A 22,311-nucleotide genomic window follows, 5' to 3' on the forward strand; every position below is an offset into this window, starting at 1 on the left:
TTAGTAAAGTAATCTATGTACTAACTTATTATGAACTCGACTTTCATAAAACATTTGGAAAAAAATTGTAAATGCTCCTTTTCTCCCATAAGTTAAGTATTCAAAATATGTGTCTATAAAATTATTCTGTTTATATGTTTGATAACCAATACATGAGAGAAAATATTCTAATTTGATACATAACAATATTCCACAACTTTTTAAATTGAACTAGCTAATTTTTACACAAGATAATAAACAGATATCAGAACTAATGATTTCAAAAAACAAAACAAAACCAGGAGAGAAACATTTCAGTTATTTCTCTGAGCTCTGAGCTTTTTTTATTATAAAAAAATGATATAAATAAATTTCATGGTGAAATAGCAGAGCTAGAATTCATTAGAAAGTTAACCTAATTTCTTGTGGATTAAACAGATTAAAATGCCTTTTTCTCTGTATTCTGGTTAGTTAGAAAAGAATGTCTGTATCATACCTAACAGCCACTTGTTGAACTTTTATTAATTCTAGCTAACTTTTACCTCTCATGTTACTGTTCCCTCCTTTTTCCCACAGCCAATCAGAATTATATGTATATACATTCTTCTCTTTTCTCAGATCTAAAATCTAGTTATTTGATTAACATAATTCACTTAAGTAAGAATGTGCTTGTTAGTCCTTAATATATCATAAAACATGTTTTTTTTCAGCAAGACTAAACATGACCACTGACCTCGCTTCTATGTGATGTCACTATTTTATTGGAAATCTTGATTCTAAATATATTTTCTTTAATTTCTACATTCTTTCCTTTCTCTCTGTCTCTCTTTTAAAAATATTGTTTTATTATATTGTTATAAAACTTGCATACTACATTACAGATAGTTTTTGAGTTAACAATACAGTAGTAATTGGGACCAAAATTTATGTCACTAAATGATGTAGTCATAAAGCTTGACATCACATGACTGTATTACTTCGTGATGGCAATTATGGCAATCTCTGTTGCTATCATTAAGTGAATCCCACTGGTCATCAGGTGAGGATACACCTTATCTATGTCAATCTCAACTTTGCTACTCCCAGTCCCGGGCTTCATTAAGTTAAGGAACTCTACTTCCTCTTCAATTCCCCCCCCCCCGTTATCTCCCCCACCTGGCCAACCCGCACAATGGCAGAGCTCAGTGGCAGCAATGCTGGGAGTGAAGTAGAGACCCAGGACCTTCAACAGGCTCAGCCCCACCCCCATTTGCATTTGCATTTTCTTTTTCTCTAACTTCCAATAATGCCAAATTGTCCAGGTTATAATTTCTGGCTCTTCTGCTGAGATCCAATATGTGGTTGTTGACTTAAGCACCTAAATTTGATATCTATTTCATTCTTCTTGCTGCCTTAACAACAAAAAGTAACATAACTAAGGTCTATAGGAAATATATATGCAATATTCAAATCACCATTTTCCTTCCAAATCTTCTCTCTAGGTATAAAGCGGTATTGGATTTAGATTTAGATTTAGATTGTTTATTTATATGCCGCCCTTTTCCCTGGGGGGACTCAGGGCGGCTCACAATCAAAAGGGAAGGGGGGACAGACTTTTACATATAAGACAGTACATGATTAAAAACGCAACATTCATACCATTCGGGCGGGTAACAATCTTTAGCCCCAGGCCTGACGGGATAGCCAGATTCTAAGGGCTGTGCGGAAGGACTGGAGGGTGGTGAGGGTACGTTTGTTTGTTGTGATTATTGAACAATAATCACAACAAAGTCAGAAACAATACCTCTACGTAATGAACTACAAATGCATATCTACTTTATGTACATCCGTGTGCAACTCAATGCAAGCTAGAGCCAAAATTAAAATGGATTCTAAAAGTTTATGATTAGTAACTAATGTGAAATGACACTTACGAAGATTGGGATTAAAATCGAACAGCTCATGACAAACTTCTTATTCTTATTTTGTCTGGGAATACCTCTGGTTGAAGATAAGACATTTAGGAATAAAATATATCCATCAGGATGAGGGTGAACATGTTGTCCTGTTGGTGGACTTGGGGAAACATGTTACTCCAAATGTGTGTGCTTAAGTGGCTTGAAATATTTGTTACTTTGTTGTACTTCACTTTTTTTTTTTAGCAAGTTAGACTTATATGCCACTTCATAGGGCTTCAGCCCTCTCTAAGCGGTTTACAGAGTCAGCATATTGCCCCCAACAACAATCCGGGTCCTCATTTTATCCACCTCGGAAGGATGGAAGGCTGAGTCAACCTTGAGCCTGGTGGGATTTGAACAGCCGAACTGCTGAACTGCAGTCAGCTGAAGTAGCCTGCAGTGCTGCATTTAACCACTGCGCCACTTTGGCTCTTGTTGAACTTAAAGTATATATTTTAAGTATATATTCATCTCCATTTCAAAGCCGAAGAGCCAACGCTGTCTGAAGACGTCTCCGTAGTCATGTGGCCGGCATGACTAAATGCCGAAGGTGCACGGGATGCTGTTACCTTCCCACCAAAGGTTTTTCCTACTTTTTCTACTTGCATTTTTTTTTGTTTTTTTAATTTTAATTTGAAACAAGTACAACATCTTTCTTTACATCTGTAAAAAATGTATCAATCGATTACAAATAAACTTTGGTACATCTCCTCCACAGTCAACAAACATAACTCATATTAACTCAAGCATTTTGATTCAGATATTCATACATATCATTATATATCCATTTTCATTTGACTGTAATTATTATTTAAAAATATTAATAAAAGTAATAATCTTGAACAATACATGCCCACACCAGTGGGAAAAGAAAAAATCAAAAAGAAAAAGAAAAAAAGGAAAAAGAAAAAAAAAAGAAAAAAAAAGAAAAAAAGGACAAAGGACAAGGCAGGAAAGAAAAAACAAAAAACAAAAACAAAACACAGGTATCTATTATAAAAAAGAAAAAGTATATCAACTGGTTACAACATGCTTTGGTGCATCTCTTCCATTAACTCATATTAATTCAAATATCTTAACTCAAATGTTTACCATATTAACATCATTATACCTCCAGTTTTAGTTAACTATAGTTATTTAAACATCCTTCATCCTTAACTATGCCAAAGAATTAATCCATAACACATGCTGACATTTCATTTACTTGCTTGTAAAATCCTCTATTAACATCAAATCCTCATATCCTATTTTAGCTGAACATCCATAATATTTAATTATATCATATATCATAACATTTTCCCAGTATTAATTAACATTTAGCTGTATATATTTTATTTAGTTTTTTAATAGTGATAATTATTGTAATTAATACTCTTTATGTATAATCCAAAAATGTTTTCTCATATCCAATTGTTATTTATCATATCAACTCCACATTATATACATTACTATCAATATCAATTATTATTCAGCTATATCTGTTACAAAAAAGAGTAATTAAATTTAGCTAATTTTCAATTGTATTCTTCAGTCTATCAGCCAACTCCACATTATATACATTACTATCAATATCAATTATTATTCAGCTATATCTATTACAAATAGAAGTAATCAAATTTAGCTAATTTTAAGTTGTATTCTTCCATCTGTCAGCCTATGTCTCTCCAATAGCAAAATCTTCTCAGTCCAGTTGCCATTCGTTGAATAAATTTACCAAATGTTTTCATAAGCAAGTCCAAACAGAGATATCTTCGCACCTTTTTGCTCTGAATGTCACTGATGAGATAATAATGTTGTCCCAGGCTTGTAAAACTTTTCAAATTGACTTTAATTCTCAAGGGTGGAGTTTTCATTTCTCCTGCACTCTGTCTCTTAAAATGAATCTTCTTTATAGCTCCCCCCCTTTCCAGCATGGCATTCCTTTTTTCCTCTGAGACAGAGCAGACGCCATTTCTCACATTTTCCATTTGTATTTCAGGAACATTCAAACATTCAACGATCTCACCTTTTCCTTCACATTTAAAAATCAAGTAATCCAATTTTTTTTCAAATTTTTGAAATAAGTCAAACAGCTTTCGAAATGCGGAAAGAAGAATCTGGAATGAGCCCTTAGAAATATATTCCGACGCCATGATGTGTCGTAGTTAGAATTTGCAAGTAAAAACACACTGGAAACTGTGCGATCTTATCTGATCTTAAACACAGCCAAGCAATAAAAGTGACAGATCGTGAAGGGCTAATTAGTAGAAGGTTAGCTTTACGACCCACTTAGAAAGAGTCAAGGGGGGGAATGTCGAAGAATTCCTTGAAGCGTTTAAGAAATAAAGTAACCACTGGTCATAAATCCATTTTAAAAAAGACCAATTCGCCGCTAAGTTCTTCTATTCTTTGGTTTCGATTAGCTTAAATTTTTAGTGCGGACCGTCTCTCTTTGAATAATAAAATCAGCTTACCAGGTGACATCACTTCTACCATTCTTAGGGGCAGCCTGCAGTTTCGGTTAGCATACAGCTAATCCAAAAAGGAATTGGCAGGAGGGGTTAATACCAAGCCCCCCCCAGAGACTTTGCGAACGTCTCTGAGGTCACTGGGTCTCCCCTCACCTTTCACTGTCGTCTCCGGGACAGCTAGGGTCCATGACCCGTCCAAAAATCCTTCGGAATAGGGGAATTTCAGGAATAGCCTGAAACTCCGTCTTCTCACTGCTAAGCCCCGCCTTCTTCTCTTGCCAGCTTCTCTACTTGCATTTTTACATGCTTTCAAACTGCTAGGTTGGCAGAAGCTGGGATAAGTAACTGGAGCTCACTCCATTATGCCACCGTGTATATTTTAAAAAATATATATAAAATAAAATTGACTTAACATGTAAGTATGCAATTTTTGCAGGAACCTGGGACCATATGGACTTTTTATCAACTATAGAGTATTTTAGCATCAGCAATAATCAAAAGTCCACCATGTTTATTAAATCATTAATGGAATTCTTTACAAACTGCCTATAAACTTTTAACTTTCTCACTTTTTTGGTTTCTCCTTTTGGAATCCCAATATACAGATAATCCCTGAGTTATGACAATTCACTTAGTGACAATTTGTTTATCAAAGATTCTTTTATTACATTTTCATTTTCCTTTATACAATCACTTAAATACTGTGCAGTTAAAAAAAAAGAAACAATAAACAACTCATAACACTTCTATCCTACATACACCCTTCCTTCTACCCCTCCAACTTTCATTTCCCCCTTCCAACAATCCCCTCTTCTACTTCCCCTCCCCCTCAGCCATTCCTTTCTCCCCTTCCCACCATCTCACCCTCCTTACATTCCCTTCTCACTCCCTCTTAATTCCCCAGTCTTCTTTCCCTCTACACCTCGCTTCGGTGTATTTCTAGTATTCATTGGTCTATTTGTTTTGTACTAAAACAAAAGAAAAATAAAAGGAAAAGAACGAAGAAAAGAAAAAAAAGGAAAAAAAAGCAACAGTATCCAAGTGCATTCATTGTTCTGAAAATTGAGTCTATATTTCCACCCTCCCCACCCACCCACCCCCTGAACCCCCCTACCTGACCCCCTTCCGACTTCCCAGGTCCCATTCCCGGCATCGTTCTTTATCAAGCAAAGTCTGGAGTATATTGAAACCAAATTGATTAGAAGTTACAAAATAATAATAATAAAAAAATATATAAATAAATAAAGAACAAAAAAGAAAAGAATAATAAAAAGAAAAAAAGGGGGGGGGAAACCCCCCCCCCAAGAAAGAGAAGTCAATATACTCTCTAACATTAACCTCAGCTTCTCATTATTTTTAAAATCTTAAACAATATCTTTACCTGCTTCCGCATATAAATTCTATACCTCCCATCCTGCCTTTACCCGTGTCCGCATATATATTTTATCCTCATCTATTGCTCCTCTCATATTTACTCCACCCTCGTGTAGACCCTCCAGATAATCTTTCTTAACCTTGTATTCAAATAACAATTTATACAAAAATCAGCTTACATTCTGGATCAAGGTAATCTAATTGAACTTTCACTACCCTTCCATCTACCCCACGCCACCCGACTCCATTCATCCCAAACCACAATCCAAGAAAACTACGATCTCCGCTCTCCTCGCCCCAAAGAATAGATCATGCGCAGTTTAAATTAAGATTCAAACAAGTCTTATATAAGTCCCATACAATATATGTCCAAATTCAGCACCGCTTCTTTCAGTCTCAATATCTCTTCATCGGTATACAGCTTTGTCATTTTATACCAGACAGGAGTCCTGAAATTTTATTCAAATTAAAAATTTAAGAAGTATTTTAAAGGCATAGCTGGATCTTTATTCTTTACTCTTCTGCCCTTCCGGAAGGGGAAAGCAACACCCTCCGCCTTGTAGCCACATGTCCCGCTACTTATCTTCTCCTTCTCCTTGTCTTTCTCCAAGTCCGGGTGAGTCAGGAAGTCCCGCCTTCAGAGTTTTGTTGTAAAAATCTCGGGCTTCGCAAACAGAATTGAGACGATATTTTTGGTTCTCAAATGTGACTGTGATACCAGATGGCACTTCCCATTTATATTGTATCTGAGAATCTCTGAGTTTTTCAGTTAAGAAAGTGTAGTCTCTCCTTGCTCTTAATATTTGAGATGGTATTTCTTTAAAAACAATCAAGTCCTGTCCATCGATTCGCAGCCTGTTATTGTAGAACTTCTGTATTATCGCATTTCTGGATTCTCTTGTGGTGAAATATATAATTATGTCCCTCGGAAGCTGTCGTTGTTTTGCTACACACGAGTTCTGGCGATAAATTTTTTGAATCTGCCAATCAAAGTTAAATCCCGGACTTCCCACCGAACGTCTGAAAGCCTCAAAAAAGGTCTGTTTCAAGTTCTCCTGTTCCTTTTCACGCAATCCTCTGACTCTTATTGCAAACGCAGTCTTATTGTAATTTATCATAACGAGTTGTTTTTGAGCATTTTCAACTTCCTGTTGTAATGTTTGAATTTTAGATGTCAAATTAGAATTAGTTTTTTCCAAAAGTTCCAATTTGTCCTCCATTTCAGAAACATAATCTGTCATAACAGTCATAACTCTGATCGTATCTTCCCTTGTTTGAGCAATCTTGGCGTCCAGTTTATCATATAAGTCCGATAAAAGTTGTTTAATTTCCTGTCTGAACTCTTTAAGGGTTTCAAAAAGAAATTCTTGTGTTAAGAGATCTCCAGTAGAGGGCGTGGGAGGCAAGGGCAGCGATTTTGTAACAATTTCTTGAGATGTATTATTAAGGAAACGCTTAGACTGCTTCGATTTGGGAGCCATTATAAAAAACGCACAAACAAACAAAGTCTCTGCTCCCCTCGGTTTTAAATGGGATACTATTTATAGACTTTTAACAGTTAATAAGGAGAAGTCTTCAGGAGAATAGAGCTGATTGAGTGTGTCATATATCAAACGCAGAAGCTATAAAATTGCCATCTTGTAACGCAGCTGGATAAGAAAGCCTTTTACAAAATTGAAGCTGGTATTTTGAATAGTAATAAGAAAAAAATTTACAACTTCAAGTTAATATTTGGTTTTGAAGCCATTTCAAAATTTATCTGCCTGCAGTTAATAAAACTCTATTGCCTGAATATGCAGCTTTAAGTAAAGAGGCTTTTATTTTGAAGTTTAAAGCTTGGCAAAACTTTCAGTGAGTAAACATTGTAACAAGATCGTTCAGCAGATTCATCACCATTTAACTTCCAGATAAGCAAAGTTAATGAAGGAGTAAGATTCTTGTAGAAATGAAACTAATTAAAAAGCTTCTGCTGGCCTATTGTGAAACCAAAACATATGATAAGCAATCTCTTTTGTTTTGAATTCTTGTGAATTCTTGTGAGGATTAACAAAAAGTGTTCATTATTACCGGAGAAACCAGCCTGCTCGGCGCCATTTTAAAAGCCTCTAAGTAAATAATTTTTCGGAGGAGAAAAAGAAAAGAAGCTAAAATGTTGATAAACAATTATTGTCCACGGAAATGGATTCAGCTCGTGATAAGACTAAATCAAACAAAACTTTGAACTGAGTGGGGGAGACCTACTTTGTCCTGCACAAGGCAGTTTGAAATTCCCAGCACGGACAGCTGTTCTGCCTTGGGCTAGCCCCCCTTTCCCTGCAAGCACAAAGCTGCAAAAATCGAAGAGCATTTGCCAGCAAAACAATTTCTTCTTTCCTTCTTGCCTGAAGGATAAGAAAACCTGATAAGACGTCAGATGGAAGATCCTCTAAACAGGTACGTAGCCAGGAATTCGGAGGCAGCTGATTTTTTTGCTGCCACCACCAGCAGGCTCCTCCCAGGAAGTCCACTTAGTGACAATTTGATGTTACAACATAGCCCCCCCCACGTACTTATGATCCAGTTCCAAAATTACAAATGTTGCAGCAATAAGGCAATTGTTGACCCTTAAGAATGACTACAGAGGCACTGCAACATTCATCCTGCCTATTCCCTTACCCCCTCCCCCTGCCAGGCCTGTGGAGACTCACTTACCTTTCAAAGATCTAGTGAGCTGTCTTCTCTGCAGCCTGTTTCTTTGCCTGCTCTCAGAGACAGAGCAGAGGAAAAGCGTTTGCATTCCGAAGGGAAGCTTTTGGGCAGTGTACTTGCATCACGTTTGATACAAAGCATTTGATGAAAAGCGTTTGCATTCCGAAGTGAGGCTTTTGGACAGTGTACTTGCATCACTTCAAGCTTCTCTTTGGTGTGAAAACATTTTTCCCCCCAGAGGCTGGAATCTTTTGGATGTCCTGATCTCACTTCATGCACCCATTATCTGCAAAAATGGATGGGTGCCTGAACTCGCATGAGACCATGGACTCTAAAAGTTTCCAGTCTTCATCCAGGGAAAAAGTGTTTGAGTGACCCTGGGGAGGTTGGAAAAGGAGTATGGAGGGAAAATGTTTGCATGCCAATGAGAGGCTTAAAGAAAAGTGAGTTCACTGCCCCAAAGCCTCACTTTGGCATGCAAACGCTTTTCTGTGCTGAGCCTGGAAGACTTTGGTGGAGTCTCCACTGAGGCTGCCCTCTGCTCCAGAAATGACAGGCAGAGAAGCTGAGTAAGGTGCGCTAACCCTGCTTTCCCTCTGCTCTTGCTGGGTGGTCTGAAGCAGATGGTCTGTCCCATCGCTAGGCTCTCCATGGCCTTTCCCATCCTGAGATACCTCATGTGCCGTTAACGACCTGTGCATTTGATTAGCGAGTGAATGGGTGAAAGAAGGGAGTGATCACAGTCAAATTACGTGATTCACTCCTACGAAATCCCCAGGTTACAAATGTAATTGATAGGCTCTGTTACATTCATAACTCATTCATTCACTACATGGTGCTTATTCTATAATCAACAAGAGTAAGCTAAACCCTGGCCCGGATCCTATAAACATAGAATATAACACAACAATACTGGAATATGTTAAAAACAAAATGCATTGACATTCTTGAAGGCAAATAGTGTATTGATTCTGAATTATTGTTTTTATATTAATAAATTTTAACTTACATTTGAGTTCGATAATCAGGCAGTTCAGAATAATCCCTTTCATGATAAAATGTTACAGTCTGTGAGGAACAATGGATAAATGCATCAGTGAATTAGACTATAATAGCTTCCTCTGAACTTCTAATAAGCATATATTAGGAGAAAATTGCATAAAGCATATATGAACTCTTTATTTATTTACTTATTTACTTACTTACTCACTCACTTACTTACTTACTTACTTAGTTACTTATTAAATTTATATGCCACCCATCTCACTTTCCAAAGTGATTCTTTGGATTCTTTTGGCTTAAGGTAAGCAAAATATATAACTTGATTAATAAATAAAATATAGAGAATAAGTTACATGAGCTACATCAAATATTTATAGGTGTTTCAACTTAGTATGTCTTTTCCAACAGATATAGAATTGAATATTATTTTATAATTAAATTTTGTATTTTGAGGTGAGTCATAGTAGAACAAAGCTTTCTATCTTGGTTGATCTTGAAAAGGTTAGGAAAGATTCTTGTGCAAGTGGCCTCATGTAACAGGTATTGTCTGAATGCATCATTAAGTACAGGTTTCAAAGTCTGCAGTTGAGCTTTAAAATATTTTATTGTTTTAATCTGTGGACTATTGACCACAGACTTTTGTGTTGAACTATGTTTAGTTATAGATGGAAAATATTTTATGGAAAAAAGTATACAATATTTAGTATTTCTGTGATGTTACATATTGTATCATAATATGCTATTTAATAAATGACCTTTACAGCGTTCCTTAATTTGTTTGTATTTTTTCTAAATTTTAATGTCTGGCTTTTTTTCTGGTTTACTGTATTTCTGATTGCATAATGTGATCTGCACCAGTTGCAGGCGGTACATTCTGGTACGGGCGTACCGGTACCTGCTAGGAGCACCAGGTACTGTTCCGGTACAGTGCTCTGGAGGGCTCACCCGCCCACCCGCCCTCCTTACCTGTATTTGAAGTCTTTGGTGCCTCTGCGCATGGTGCGTACGACGCCTACACAACGCTCCACCGCGTAGTTGGAGCGTTGCGGAGGTGTTGCGGAGCATCGCAGGAGGTAAGGATGCATGCACGGTGTGCTGCACACATTCATGTGGTGGATGCAGGGCCCTGTTGCACCATTCCAGTTGCAACGGGATCCGGAACCCACCACTGATCTGCATAAAATTTTCTAATAAAGATAAACAAAAGAATGGAAGATGGAAATTTCAGAAAAACATATAGGAAACACATACACATTAAAGACAACATGGCTGCCAGATGGCTGCCTGAGCTTTTCGCTCCAGCTGAGGAGAGCGTTCAACTGTCCTGAACTGAACCCCCCGCTGTCTACCAGACCTAAGCAGTGAGGGATCCAAGAGAAGAGCTTGGGCTGAGCCCGGGAGTGGTGAGCGAATTTAAAAAGCGTTACCCAGGGGCTTATCCAGAGGCTCTGAAACGGACTCTGGCGTTCCGGCTCTTCAGCGTTCTCGGCGTTTTACGAACGGCGTTGCAAACAGCGTTGCGAACGGCCTTCGGCTTACTGGGCGTCTTTCCTCCCCCCCTCGCACGGACGGCTATTCCCGGCAGGAGTGGAGCCGAGCTGAGTTCGGGCTGTTCCCTTCATTAGCGTGAGAGTGCTCGAGGTGCTTGGGGCGGGTGTGAGTTGGCATTACTCTTTGAACTTTACTTAAAGGGTAAAGACGCTGAAGCCGGCATCATGAGAACTAATGCGGCTCAGCTGACTAGGAGACCTTGCCGGAGGTGCCAGCTGTTCGCTGGGACTCTAGACCAGCTGGGAGTGTCGTGATTGCTGTGAGCGGCGCCTGAAAGATTACTATAGCCCAGGTGCCGGGAGGGGGTCCCCTCTCTTGATTGCTACAACTATCGCGGCCACCTGAGAACGCCGTGGTTGCTGGAGCGCCGAGGCTTTTCCGTGTGAGTTGGTGAGAACTGAAACTTTCTGTATGAAATATTGAGGCCACTTGTCAACACTATAGTCTAGCCGCTTGAAGACTGCGGCCTTATTGTTCTGGATGCTGTGGAGTTTGTGGGCCTTATTTTGCGAATCCTTGTTGGCCCACCTGTGGTGAGAGATGGGCGGTGGCCTCCCGACCACCGGGGCCGAAGACACCAGTGGAACCTGGAAGAGCAGACTGACACCGTCTGGCTGCCCTGGAAGCGGCTATCGGTGACTGCTGGGGGGGGGGGGCAACCCCCCTGGGATTGCCTGACGCCTCCTCTGCTGTTTGTGCCACTGTAGGGTCAGGCTAGGGACAGGGTAGGGTTAGGTTAGAGTTTAGGGTGGGTTAGTTAAAGATAAAGTTAGGATAAGGTTAAGATTAGGTTAAGGGAGGGGGTGGGGTCGCTAGCCTGATGGCCTACTGATGGGCTGCTTCCATGGGCAGTGTCATGGTGCAGCTGGGAGTGGGGTTCTCCCCCCCTTTTACCGTGGGGTTATCCCTGGCTCCCGGGTGTTCTTTGCCCCCGATGGGAGGGAGTGCTGCTGGCTGCCGTCTCCTGCAGCTGGCCCTACAATTTTTGCCATTATCCTTTACTGCCTGCAGCCCACTTGACTTTCAGACTTGTCTGGATTCGCTCTGGACTACTGTGAACTACCATTTCATGTCCCACTACCCTTGGACTCCGGATATCTATTTTTCGGGAAGTTTGGACACTATTCCCCGGCCTCTTTGGACTATACAATTGGCTGGACTGCGCAGGCCCATAATCTTAATTTGTATACATTTGTAAATTTTTTATTCAATTTTTATATTTATGTGTATGGGGAGTGTATGGTATGACCCGGTGGATCCCGGAGGGCTCCTTGGTTTACTGAGGAACTCCGGGAGAGGAAGCGCCAAAGGAGACGCCTAGAGCACTTATGGAGGACCAGTAAATCCGAACTGAACTGAGCACGTTTAACAACCTGCACCAGAGAGTACATTTGGGCAATTAGGACGGCTAAGAGAACATACATTGCCTCTCTGGTTGCGTCTGCTGAGTCGCGCCCAGCTGCCCTGTTTAGGATAACCCGTTCCCTCCTAAATAGGAGGGATACGGGCGATCCTCTGCAGGGTAGGGCTGAGGATTACGTCCAGTTCCTCGCAGACAAGGTTGCTCGGTTCCGGGCGGACCTGGACTCCAATCCTGCAGAACCAGCCGAGGCACTAAGGGATGATCTGGTAAGCCATTGCTGGGTTGAGTTTCAAGCTGTTACCCCTGAGGATGTGGACAAGGCGATGAGAGCTGTAGGAGCCTCCACATGTGTGCTGGACCCGTGCCCCTCCTGGCTGGTTGTCAACAGCAGAGAGGTGATACGAGGCTGGATCCAGGCGGTTGTTACCGCCTCTCTTCGGGAGGGGGTCTTTCCCCCCGCTTTAAAGGCGGCGGTGGTGAGACCCCTCCTGAAGAAACCATCCTTGGATCCAGCTGTTTTAAATAACTATCGTCTGGTCTCCAACCTCCCCTTTGTGGGGAAGGTTGTTGAGAAGGTGGTGGCCTTTCAGCTCCAGCGGTCCTTGGAGGAAGCCAGTTATCTCGATCCTTTCCAGTCAGGCTTCAGACCTGGTTGCAGCACAGAAACCGCTTTGGTCGCGTTGACCGATGATCTTTGGAGAGCCAGGGATGGAGGCCACGCCTCCATCCTGGTGCTCCTTGACCTCTCAGCGGCTTTCGATACCATCGACCATTGTATCCTTCTGCGACGACTGTGGGAGGTGGGGGTGGGAGGCGCTGTTCTACAGTGGTTCTCCTCCTACCTCTCGGACAGGTCGCAGTCGGTGTTAGTTGGGGAGCATAGATCGACCCCTAGGCCCCTAATGTATGGGGTGCCGCAGGGTTCGGTCCGGTCCCCCTTACTTTTCAACATCTACATGAAACCGCTGGGTGACATCATTCGACAGCACGGGATAAAATACCACCAATATGCGGACGATACCCAGTTGTATCTGTCCGCCCCGTGCCAACTCAATGAAGCGATGGATGTGATGAGCCAGGGTCTGGAGGCTGTTAAAGACTGGATAGGGGTCAAAAAGCTTGTGCTCAATCCAGAAAAGACCGAGTGGCTGCTGTGTTTCCCTCCCGCGAATTGGCCAAGTGTTCCATCTCTCAGGCTGGGGGGTCAAATTATACGCCCCTCAGACAGGGTTCGCAATTTGGGAGTCCCACAGCTGACCTTCAAACATCATTTGTCAGCTGTGACCAGGGGGGCATTTGCCCAGGTTCGCCTGGTACACCAGTTGCGTCCCTACCTGAACCGGGAGGCCCTCACAACAGTCACTCGTGCCCTTGTGACCTCTAGGCTGGAATACTGCAATGTGCTCTACATGGGGCTGCCCTTGAAGAGCATTCGGCGACTTCAGCTAGTCCAGAATGCGGCCGCGCGAGCGATTGTGGGTGCACCTCGCTTCACCCACGTTACACCTATCCTCCGCGAGCTGCACTGGCTGCCTGTCGATCTCCGGGTGCGCTTCAAGGTGCTACTTATCACCTATAAAGCCCTACATGGTAGTGGGCCTGGGTATTTGAGAGACCGCCTACTGCCAATTACCTCCACTAGACCGATACGATCGCATCGGTTAGGCCTCCTCCGAATTCCATCTACTAGCCAGTGCAAACTGGCAACTACCCGGAGGAGAGCCTTCTTGGTGGCTGCTCCGACCCTCTGGAACAAACTCCCCGTGGAGATTCGGACCCTCACCACCCTCCAATCCTTCCACGCCGCTTTGAAAATCGGGCTGTCCCGGCTGGCCTGGGGTTAAGATTCCAACCCCACCCGAATTGTGTGACTGTTGTGCTCTCTTTTAATATGTTGTATTGTTTCCATATTGGAATACTGTTTGTCTTTCCCCCCCTCCCTTTTTGAATTGTGAGCCGCCCTGAGTCCCCCCAGGGAAAAGGGCGGCATACAAATAAAGGAAATGAATGAAATGAAATGACTGTGATTGACTGAATGTCCCACTTTTATTATTATATTGCTGTTTTTGTTTTAACTTGTATTGTGGGGATTGACTGGTTGTATGTATGGGTGTGTTTGGTGGGCCGGGAGTTTAGCTGGGACCTCCTACACTGAGTGCTTTGGCAGAAGTGCTAGGGGCCCCTGGCCCTGGTCCCGGCCCTTGGTTGTGTGTGTCAAAGGGCCTGCCGATGAATCCAGTAGCTGGGGGAGAGGGTGAAGGGACCACAGATGCGGGAGTGGCCCGGAACATAGGGGTCATAATGGGGAGGGGCAGATATGGCGGGAACTTCAGGGCAAGCCATTACCGGGGAAGGAGGGTTCCCTATATTCGAGGGATTCCCCCTTCCGGCCCTGTGAGTTCCACTCCAAGGCCAGATGGCATGAGTAATCAGGACCCTGGTCTCAGGTTGCTATTGCTAAATGCCAGATCTGTGGTTCATAAGGCTCCCCTCGTCCAGGATCTAATTACAGACGAGGGGGCAGATCTGGCATGTATTACTGAAACCTGGCTGGGCTCGGAGGGAGGAGTCCCCCTCACAGAAATGTGCCCAGAGGGTTTTCAGGTGCTTTATCAACCGCGACCCCAGGGAAGGGGCGGAGGAGTGGCCATTGTTATCCGACAGTCTTTAGTTCCTCGTAGGATCCCTGCTCCGGAGCTTGTCGGGTGTGAGTCCTTGCTGGTGAAGTTGGACCTTGCGGGTCAAGTGGGATTGTTGTTGTCATACCTGCCTCCCAACAGCGTGACAACAGCCCTCCCCTTGCTCCTTGAGTCAGTAGCCGAGCTGGCACTTGAGTTCCCTAGACTTATGATACTGGGGAACTTCAATTTGCCTTTGCTCGGCGAACACTCTAATGGAGCACAGGAGTTCATGGCTTCCATGACAGCCATGAGCTTGACCCAAGTAATTCAGAGCCCGACCCACTCAGCGGGTCACACACTCGACCTCGTATTTCTCATGGAGCTGTGATCTTGGTTTGAGGGGTAGTGAGATCGTGCCCCTGTCATGGTCAGACCACTTCCTACTGAGGCTTGACTTTCGGAGACCAATCCCCCGCTGTAGGGAGGAGGAACCGATTAGGTGGTTCCACCCCAGGCATCTTATGGATCCTCAGGGTTTCCAGACGGTGCTTGGCGTTATGCCTGATACTCTCGCCCGCAGTTCGGTGTAGACCTTAGTTGCTACTTGGAACTTGGTAGCGTCTGAGGCTCTCCACCGAATTGCGCCTTTACGGCCGATCCACAGCAGTGGATCCAGGAGGGCCCCTTGGTTTACCGAGGACCTCCGGGAGATGAAGTGCCAAAAGAGATGCCTAGAGTGCCGCTGGAGGGCCAGTAAATCTGAGTCAGACCGAGCACTTCTGAAAACCTGCATCGGAGCATATCTATCGGCAATACGGACAGCTAAGAACAATCACATTGCCGCTCTGATAGCGTCCGCTGAGTCCCACCCTGCCGCCTTGTTTGGGGTGACCTGCTCCCTCCTAAATACGAGGGTTGCGGATAACCCTTTACAAGGTAGAGCAGAGGAATATGTCCAGTTCCTCGCGGACAAAGTTGCTCGGCTTCGGATGGACCTGGACTCCAATTGCGCAGAGCCAGCCGGGGTACCGGGGGAAGGTCTTGAACGCCACCTCTGGACTGACTTTCAACCTGTTGCTCCTGATGAAGTGGACAAGGCCATGGGAGCGGTGAGTGCTGCCACGTGTGTACTGGACCTGTGCCCCTCCTGGCTCGTCGCGAACAGCAAGGAGGCGATGCGGAGCTGGGTCCAGGCGAGGGTAAATGCTTCTCTTTGGGAGGGCTTCTTCCCACCGGCATTGAAGATAGCAGTGGTGAGACCCCTCCTGAAGAAGTCATTGTTGGACCCAGCTAGTTTGAACAACTACCGTCCAGTCTCCAACCTCCCCTTCATTGGGAAGGTTGTTGAGAAAGTGGTAGCCTCTCAACTCCGACGGTCCTTGGATGAAGCCGATTATCTGGACGCCTTTCAGTCTGGATTCAGGCCTGGCTACAGCACGGAAACCGTTTTGGTTGCACTGACCGATGATCTCTGGAGAGCCAGGGATGGAGGTCATTCCTCCATCCTGGTGCTCCTTGACCTCTCAGCGGCCTTCGATACCATCGACCATGGTATCCTTCTGCGATGGTTACGAGAGGTGGGAGTGGGCGGCACCGTTTTTCGGTGGTTCTCCTCCTACCTCTCGGACAGGTCGCAGTCGGTGTTAGTTGGGGGAGAGAGGTCGACCCCTAGGCCCCTGAAATGTGGGGTTCCTCAGGGTTCGGTCCTATCCCCCCTTTTGTTTAATATCTACATGAAGCCACTGGGTGAGATCATTCGACGGCATGGGACTAAATACCATTAATATGCGGACGATACTCAGCTGTATCTGTGAAGCGGTTGACATGATGTGCCAGTGCCTGGAGGCTGTCAGGGTCAGGATGGGGGTTAACAAGCTTGTATTCAATCCAGACAAGACCGAATGGCTGTTGTGTTTTCCTCCCAAGAATTTGGCCAGTATTCCATCACTCAGGCTGGGGGGTGAAAATTTACGCCCCTCAGACAGGGTGCGCAACTTGGGAGTCCTCCTGGCCCCACAGCTGACTTTAGAACATCACCTGTCGGCTGTGACCAGGGGGGCATTTGCCCAGGTTCGCCTGGTGCACCAGTTGCGTCCCTACCTGAACCGGGAGGCACTCGCAACAGTCACTCACGCCCTCATGACCTCAAGACTGGACTGCGTGCTTTACATGGGCAGCCTTTGAAGAGTATTCGGAGACTTCAATTCGTCCAGAATGCAGCCGCGCGAGCGATTGTGGGTACACCTCGGTACACCCACATTACACCTATCCTCCGCGAGCTGCACTGGTTACCGATCGGTCTCCGGATACGCTTCAAAGTGCTAGTCGTAACTTATAAAGCCCTTCATGGTATTGGACCTGGGTAGTTGAGAGACCGCCTGCTGCCAATTACCTCCCAAAGACCCGTTAGATCTCTCAGGGTCGGCCTCCTCTGGGTTCCGTCCACCAGCCAATGCCATCTGGCTACTACCCGGGGGAGGGCCTTCTCTGTAGCAGCTCCGGCCCTTTGGAATGAACTCCCCGCGGAGATCCGGACCCTCACCTCTCTCCAGGCCTTCCGGAAAGCCGTCAAAACCTGGCTGTGCCGGCAGGCCTGGGGTTGATGAGTTCCCCTCCCCTCTCGACTTATATGGCTGTGTGATTTTCGTGTATTTTAAGTATGTGTATTGTGTTTATGTCCCCTTTCCCCCCTGAGTTGTTCGCCGCCCTGAGTCCCTCCTGGAGAAGGGTGGCATACAAATAAACTAAATACAATACAATACAATACACCCCATTATCCAGTCTAGTTCATATATAGTAAGAACAGTAACAAGAAGTAGAAAATAATGATACCGTGTATAGAAAGCACTCACCTTATTTTTAGTGCAGATTCCACGAGCTATTTCATAATGGATAATTTCTTTGGTCTGCAACAGTTCTGGCCTGTAAATTTCAACTTCTACTGATAAACCATAATTTTCTAAAAATACTATCTGACCCCAAAATGCCACTTTGTCTCCCTTGTCTATATAATGAACATTGAGATTCAAATTGTTTTCAAATGATATATATGGGCAAACGTCTTTCAATTTTGATGCAACACTAAACACTTCTAATTTCAATGGATATACTACGACATCTACATCTATGCCATAGATTGTCAGCAAAAACATATTTCCAGAAGGATTAAAATAAAATATAAACTTTGTAACACTATCTTCCCAAGGAGTAAGCTTTACAATATCTGTCACTTCAAATTTGAAGAAAAACAGAGCATTATTTTCCAGCTTTACTATGGCATTTCCAACGTAATCTGGAAAAGAAAAAGAATACCAAATTAAGTATATTTCTAGAGAAATAAAATTATTTTATATAAAATATTAATGTACTAATACTGTAATTTCAAATATATTCAAAGTAGAATAAGCATTACTGAATATATGGAGCTCACTGTTCAGTAAACATGATTTTGGTAAACACATAATGTCTTTTATTCTAGCTACAGCTTTTACGCCAAATAAATCATTATTTTTATTTATTTCAGTTTCCACTTTCTTTAAAAAAAAAAAAATTCATGGTGACATATTAAATTCTTTTGATAAGTCTTGGAGGCAAACTAAGTTGACAAAAGTCACATTGGCCACTTGACATAATAATTTTCCTAGCTGAAAATAGGGTCATTCACATATTTATTTTTAATATAAAGATAATTATTTTATTAGGTGATACCATCAGAATATAGTTCTGACTTGAATGCCAGATACCCACAAAAAAATTGCTGTCTGAAGCCAAACTCATAATGTCCCTCTACTCTGACCAAAGTCTGATACCATTCCGGAATAAATTTCTGTCTTTATCTGTCTCATTTTATTATTCTGCCTAAATTACATTACTTTACTCTGCTAATTGAAAGACCAGGTTTAGCATCCCCACTGAATTCTAGGACATTAAAGTCTCATAGAAGATCATCCCCATTCTCCTTCCTTTTTCTCATTTCTCATTTCTCATTTTATTTAAATTTATAGGCCGCCCTTTTCCCTGAGGGGACTCAGGGCGGCTTACAATTAATGGGAAGGGAGTGTAGGACAAAACACAAGAAAGAAAAAAATGTGAATAATAAAAAATAAACCAATAAAACACAACATTCATTCAGGGTGGGGCAAAGTACAGGTCTTATCCCCAGGCCTGACGGGATAGCCAGATCTTGAGGGCTGTGCGGAAGGCCTGGACGGTGGTGAGGGTACGAATCTCCACGGGGAGATCGTTCCAAAGCGTCGGAGCTGCAACCAAGAAGGCTCTCCTCTGCGTAGTCGCCAGTCGGCACTGGCTGGCGGATGGAATTCGGAGGAGGCCTACTCTATGTGATCTGATGGGACTAAGGGAGGTAATTGGCAGAAGGCGGTCTCTCAAATAGTCAGATCCACTACCATGGAGAGCTTTATAAATGGTGAGTAGCACCTTGAAGCGCACCCGGAGATCAACAGGTAGCCAGCGCAGCTCACGGAGGATCGGTGTTATGTGGGCGAACTGTGGTGCGCCCACGATCACTCGCGCGGCCGCATTCTGGACTAGCTGAAGTCGCCGGATGCTCTTCAAGGGCAGCCCCATGTAGAGCACATTGCAGTATTCCAGCCTAGAGATCACAAGGGCTCGAGTGACTGTTGTGAGTGCCTCCCGATTCAGGTAGGGCCGCAACTGGCGTACCAGGCGAACCTGAGCAAATGGCCCCCTGGTCACAGCTGACAAATGATGGTCAAAAGTCAGCTGTGGGTCCAGGAGGACTCCCAAGTTGCGGACCCTGTCTGAGGGGTATAAATTTTGACCCCCCAGCCTGAGTGATGGAACGTTGGCCAAATTGTTGGGAGGGAAGCACAACAGCCACTCGGTCTTGTCCGGGTTGAGTACCAGTTTGTTAGCTCTCATACAGTTCTTAACGGCCTCAAGACCCCGGTTCATCACGTCCACCGCTTCATTGAGTTGGCACGGGGCGGACAGATACAACTGTGTATCGTCCGCGTATTGATGGTATTTTATCCCGTGCCTCCGAATGATCTCACCCAGCGGTTTCATGTATATGTTGAATAGTAGGGGGGATAAGACCGAGCCCTGCGGCACCCCATAAGTTAGGGGCCTCGGGGACGATCTCTGCCCCCCCACCAACACCGACTGTGACCTGTCCGAGAGGTAGGAGGAGAACCACTGCAAGACAGTGCCTTCCACTCCCACCTCCCGCAGTCGTCGCAGAAGGATACCATGGTCGATGGTATCGAAAGCCGCTGAGAGGTCAAGGAGAACCAGGATGGACGCATGGCCTCCATCTCTGGCTCTCCAGAGATCATCGGTCAATGCGACCAAAGCGGTTTCTGTGCTGTAACCGGGCCTGAAGCCGGACTGGAAGGGGTCAAGATAGCTAGCTTCCTCCAAGGTACGCTGAAGCTGGAAGGCCACCACCTTCTCAACAACCTTCCCAACAAAGGGAAGGTTGGAGACTGGACGATAGTTATTAAGAACGGCTGGATCCAAGGATGGTTTCTTCAGGAGGGGTCTCACCACCGCCGCTTTGAGTGCGGCAGGGAAGTGCCCCTCCCGAAGGGAGGCGGTAACAACCGCCTGGATCCAGCCTCGTGTCACCTCACTGCTTTTGGCAACCAGCCAGGAGGGACACGGGTCCAGTATACAGGTGGAGGCGCTCACAGCTTGCATAGCTTTGTCCACATCCCTGGAGGCAACATCCTGAAACTCAACCCAGAGATGGTCTGCCAAGTTATTCCCCTGTGCCTCGGCTGGATCTGCACGGGTGGAGTCCAAGTCCGACCGAAACCGAGCAACTTTGTCTGCCAAGAACTGGACATAATCCTCAGCCTTACCCTGTAAGGGGTCCCCTGCCTCCCTCCTATTTAGGAGGGAGCGGGTTATCCTAAACAGGGCGGCTGGGCGGGACTCGGCGGACGCAACCAAGGTGGCAATGTGTGTTCTTTTAGTTGTCCTTAGTGCCCGGATGTATTCCTTGGTGCATGCTGTCAGAAGTGCTCGGTTCGATTCGGACCTATCGGACCTCCACACGTGCTCTAGGCGTCTCCTCCGGCGCTTCATCTCCCGGAGCTCCTCGGTGAACCAAGGAGGCCTCCGGGATCCGCCGACCCGGAGGGGCCGTAGTGGCGCAATCCGGTCAAGAGACTCCGATGCTGCTGAGTGCCAGGCAGCAACAAGAGTCTCCGCCGAACTGTGGGCGAGAGTATCAGGAATATCCCCAAGCTCCGTCTGGAACCTTAGGGGGTCCATAAGTCACCTGGGGTGGAACCACCTGGTCGGTTCCTCCTCCCTACGGTGGGGGTTTGGCCTCCGGAAGTCTAGCCTCAGTAGGCAGTGGTCTGACCACGACAGGGGTATGATCTCATTACCCCTCAGACCAAGATCACAAATCCACTGCTCCGAGAGGAATACGAGGTCGAGCGTGTGACCCGCTGAGTGGGTTGGGCCTCGAATTACCTGGGTCAAGCCCATGGCTGTCATGGAGGCCATGAACTCCTGCACTCCATCAGAGTGTTCACCGAGCGAAGGCAAATTGAAGTCCCCCAGAACCATAAGTCTAGGGAACTCAATTGCTAGCTCGGCTACCGACTCGAGGAGCGAGGGGAGGGCTGCTGCAACGCAGTTGGGAGGCAGGTACGTTATCAGCAGACCCACTTGACCCTTGAGGTCCAGCTTCACCAGTAGGGACTCACACCCGACAAACTCTGGAGCAGGGATCCTACGAGGTGCTAAAGACTCCCGGACAACAATAGCCACACCGCCACCCCTTCCCTGGGCTCTCGGCTGATGAAGCACCTGAAATCCATCTGGGCACATCTCTACGAGGGGGACTCCTCCCTCCGTGCCCAGCCATGTCTCAGTAATACATGCCATGTCTGCCCTCTCGTCTAAAATTAAGTCCCGGACGAGAGGAGCCTTGTGAACAACAGACCTGGCATTTAGCGACAGCAGCCTGAGACCAGGGTCCTGATTACTCGCGCCATCTTTTTATCACAGTTGCTGAAACATCGGGTATTCTGGAAGCCAAATGTTAAATAGGGGCTTACATTTGTCACCCAGCCAGATTTCAATACAGTTCTCTTTATTCTTCCTGAACAAGCCAACCAATGGTTCCCTTCTTGGACCACCTATTCACCATATAGCTGCAGCAGCCCCTACCCCCTCACAATCATCTTCTCATTAGGGCCATACAGCTCTCTTATTGACTAAGTAGTTCAAACAATATCTTGTGACAAATGCACTTCATTTGTCACACAATTTAAAATTTTGTTATTAATCGTACCTCTACAAGGTTTGACACTTTACTGTTTGAAAGGTAATCAGTTCCATTTTAT

General features: G+C 44.7%; 1 protein-coding gene across 1 annotated transcript in view; it reads right to left on the minus strand.

The window, feature by feature from the left end:
* The window catches only part of CATSPERE (catsper channel auxiliary subunit epsilon), a 146,100-nt gene that overhangs the window by 45,993 nt on the left and 77,796 nt on the right, over positions 1 to 22,311 (minus strand). The window contains exons 10-11 of the mRNA XM_087718006.1: positions 17,818 to 18,257; positions 9,438 to 9,496 (exon numbers count right to left, since the gene is read on the minus strand). Coding sequence (XP_087574132.1) covers positions 9,438 to 9,496; positions 17,818 to 18,257 — 499 coding nt within the window. The remainder of the gene's footprint in view (positions 1 to 9,437; positions 9,497 to 17,817; positions 18,258 to 22,311) is intronic.

This window comes from Thamnophis sirtalis, unplaced genomic scaffold (genome assembly GCF_051295495.1).
Source record: "Thamnophis sirtalis isolate CommonGarterSnake01/CBP01778 unplaced genomic scaffold, rThaSir2_p1.2 scaffold_6, whole genome shotgun sequence".
NCBI classification, from domain to species: Eukaryota; Metazoa; Chordata; class Lepidosauria; order Squamata; family Natricidae; genus Thamnophis; species Thamnophis sirtalis.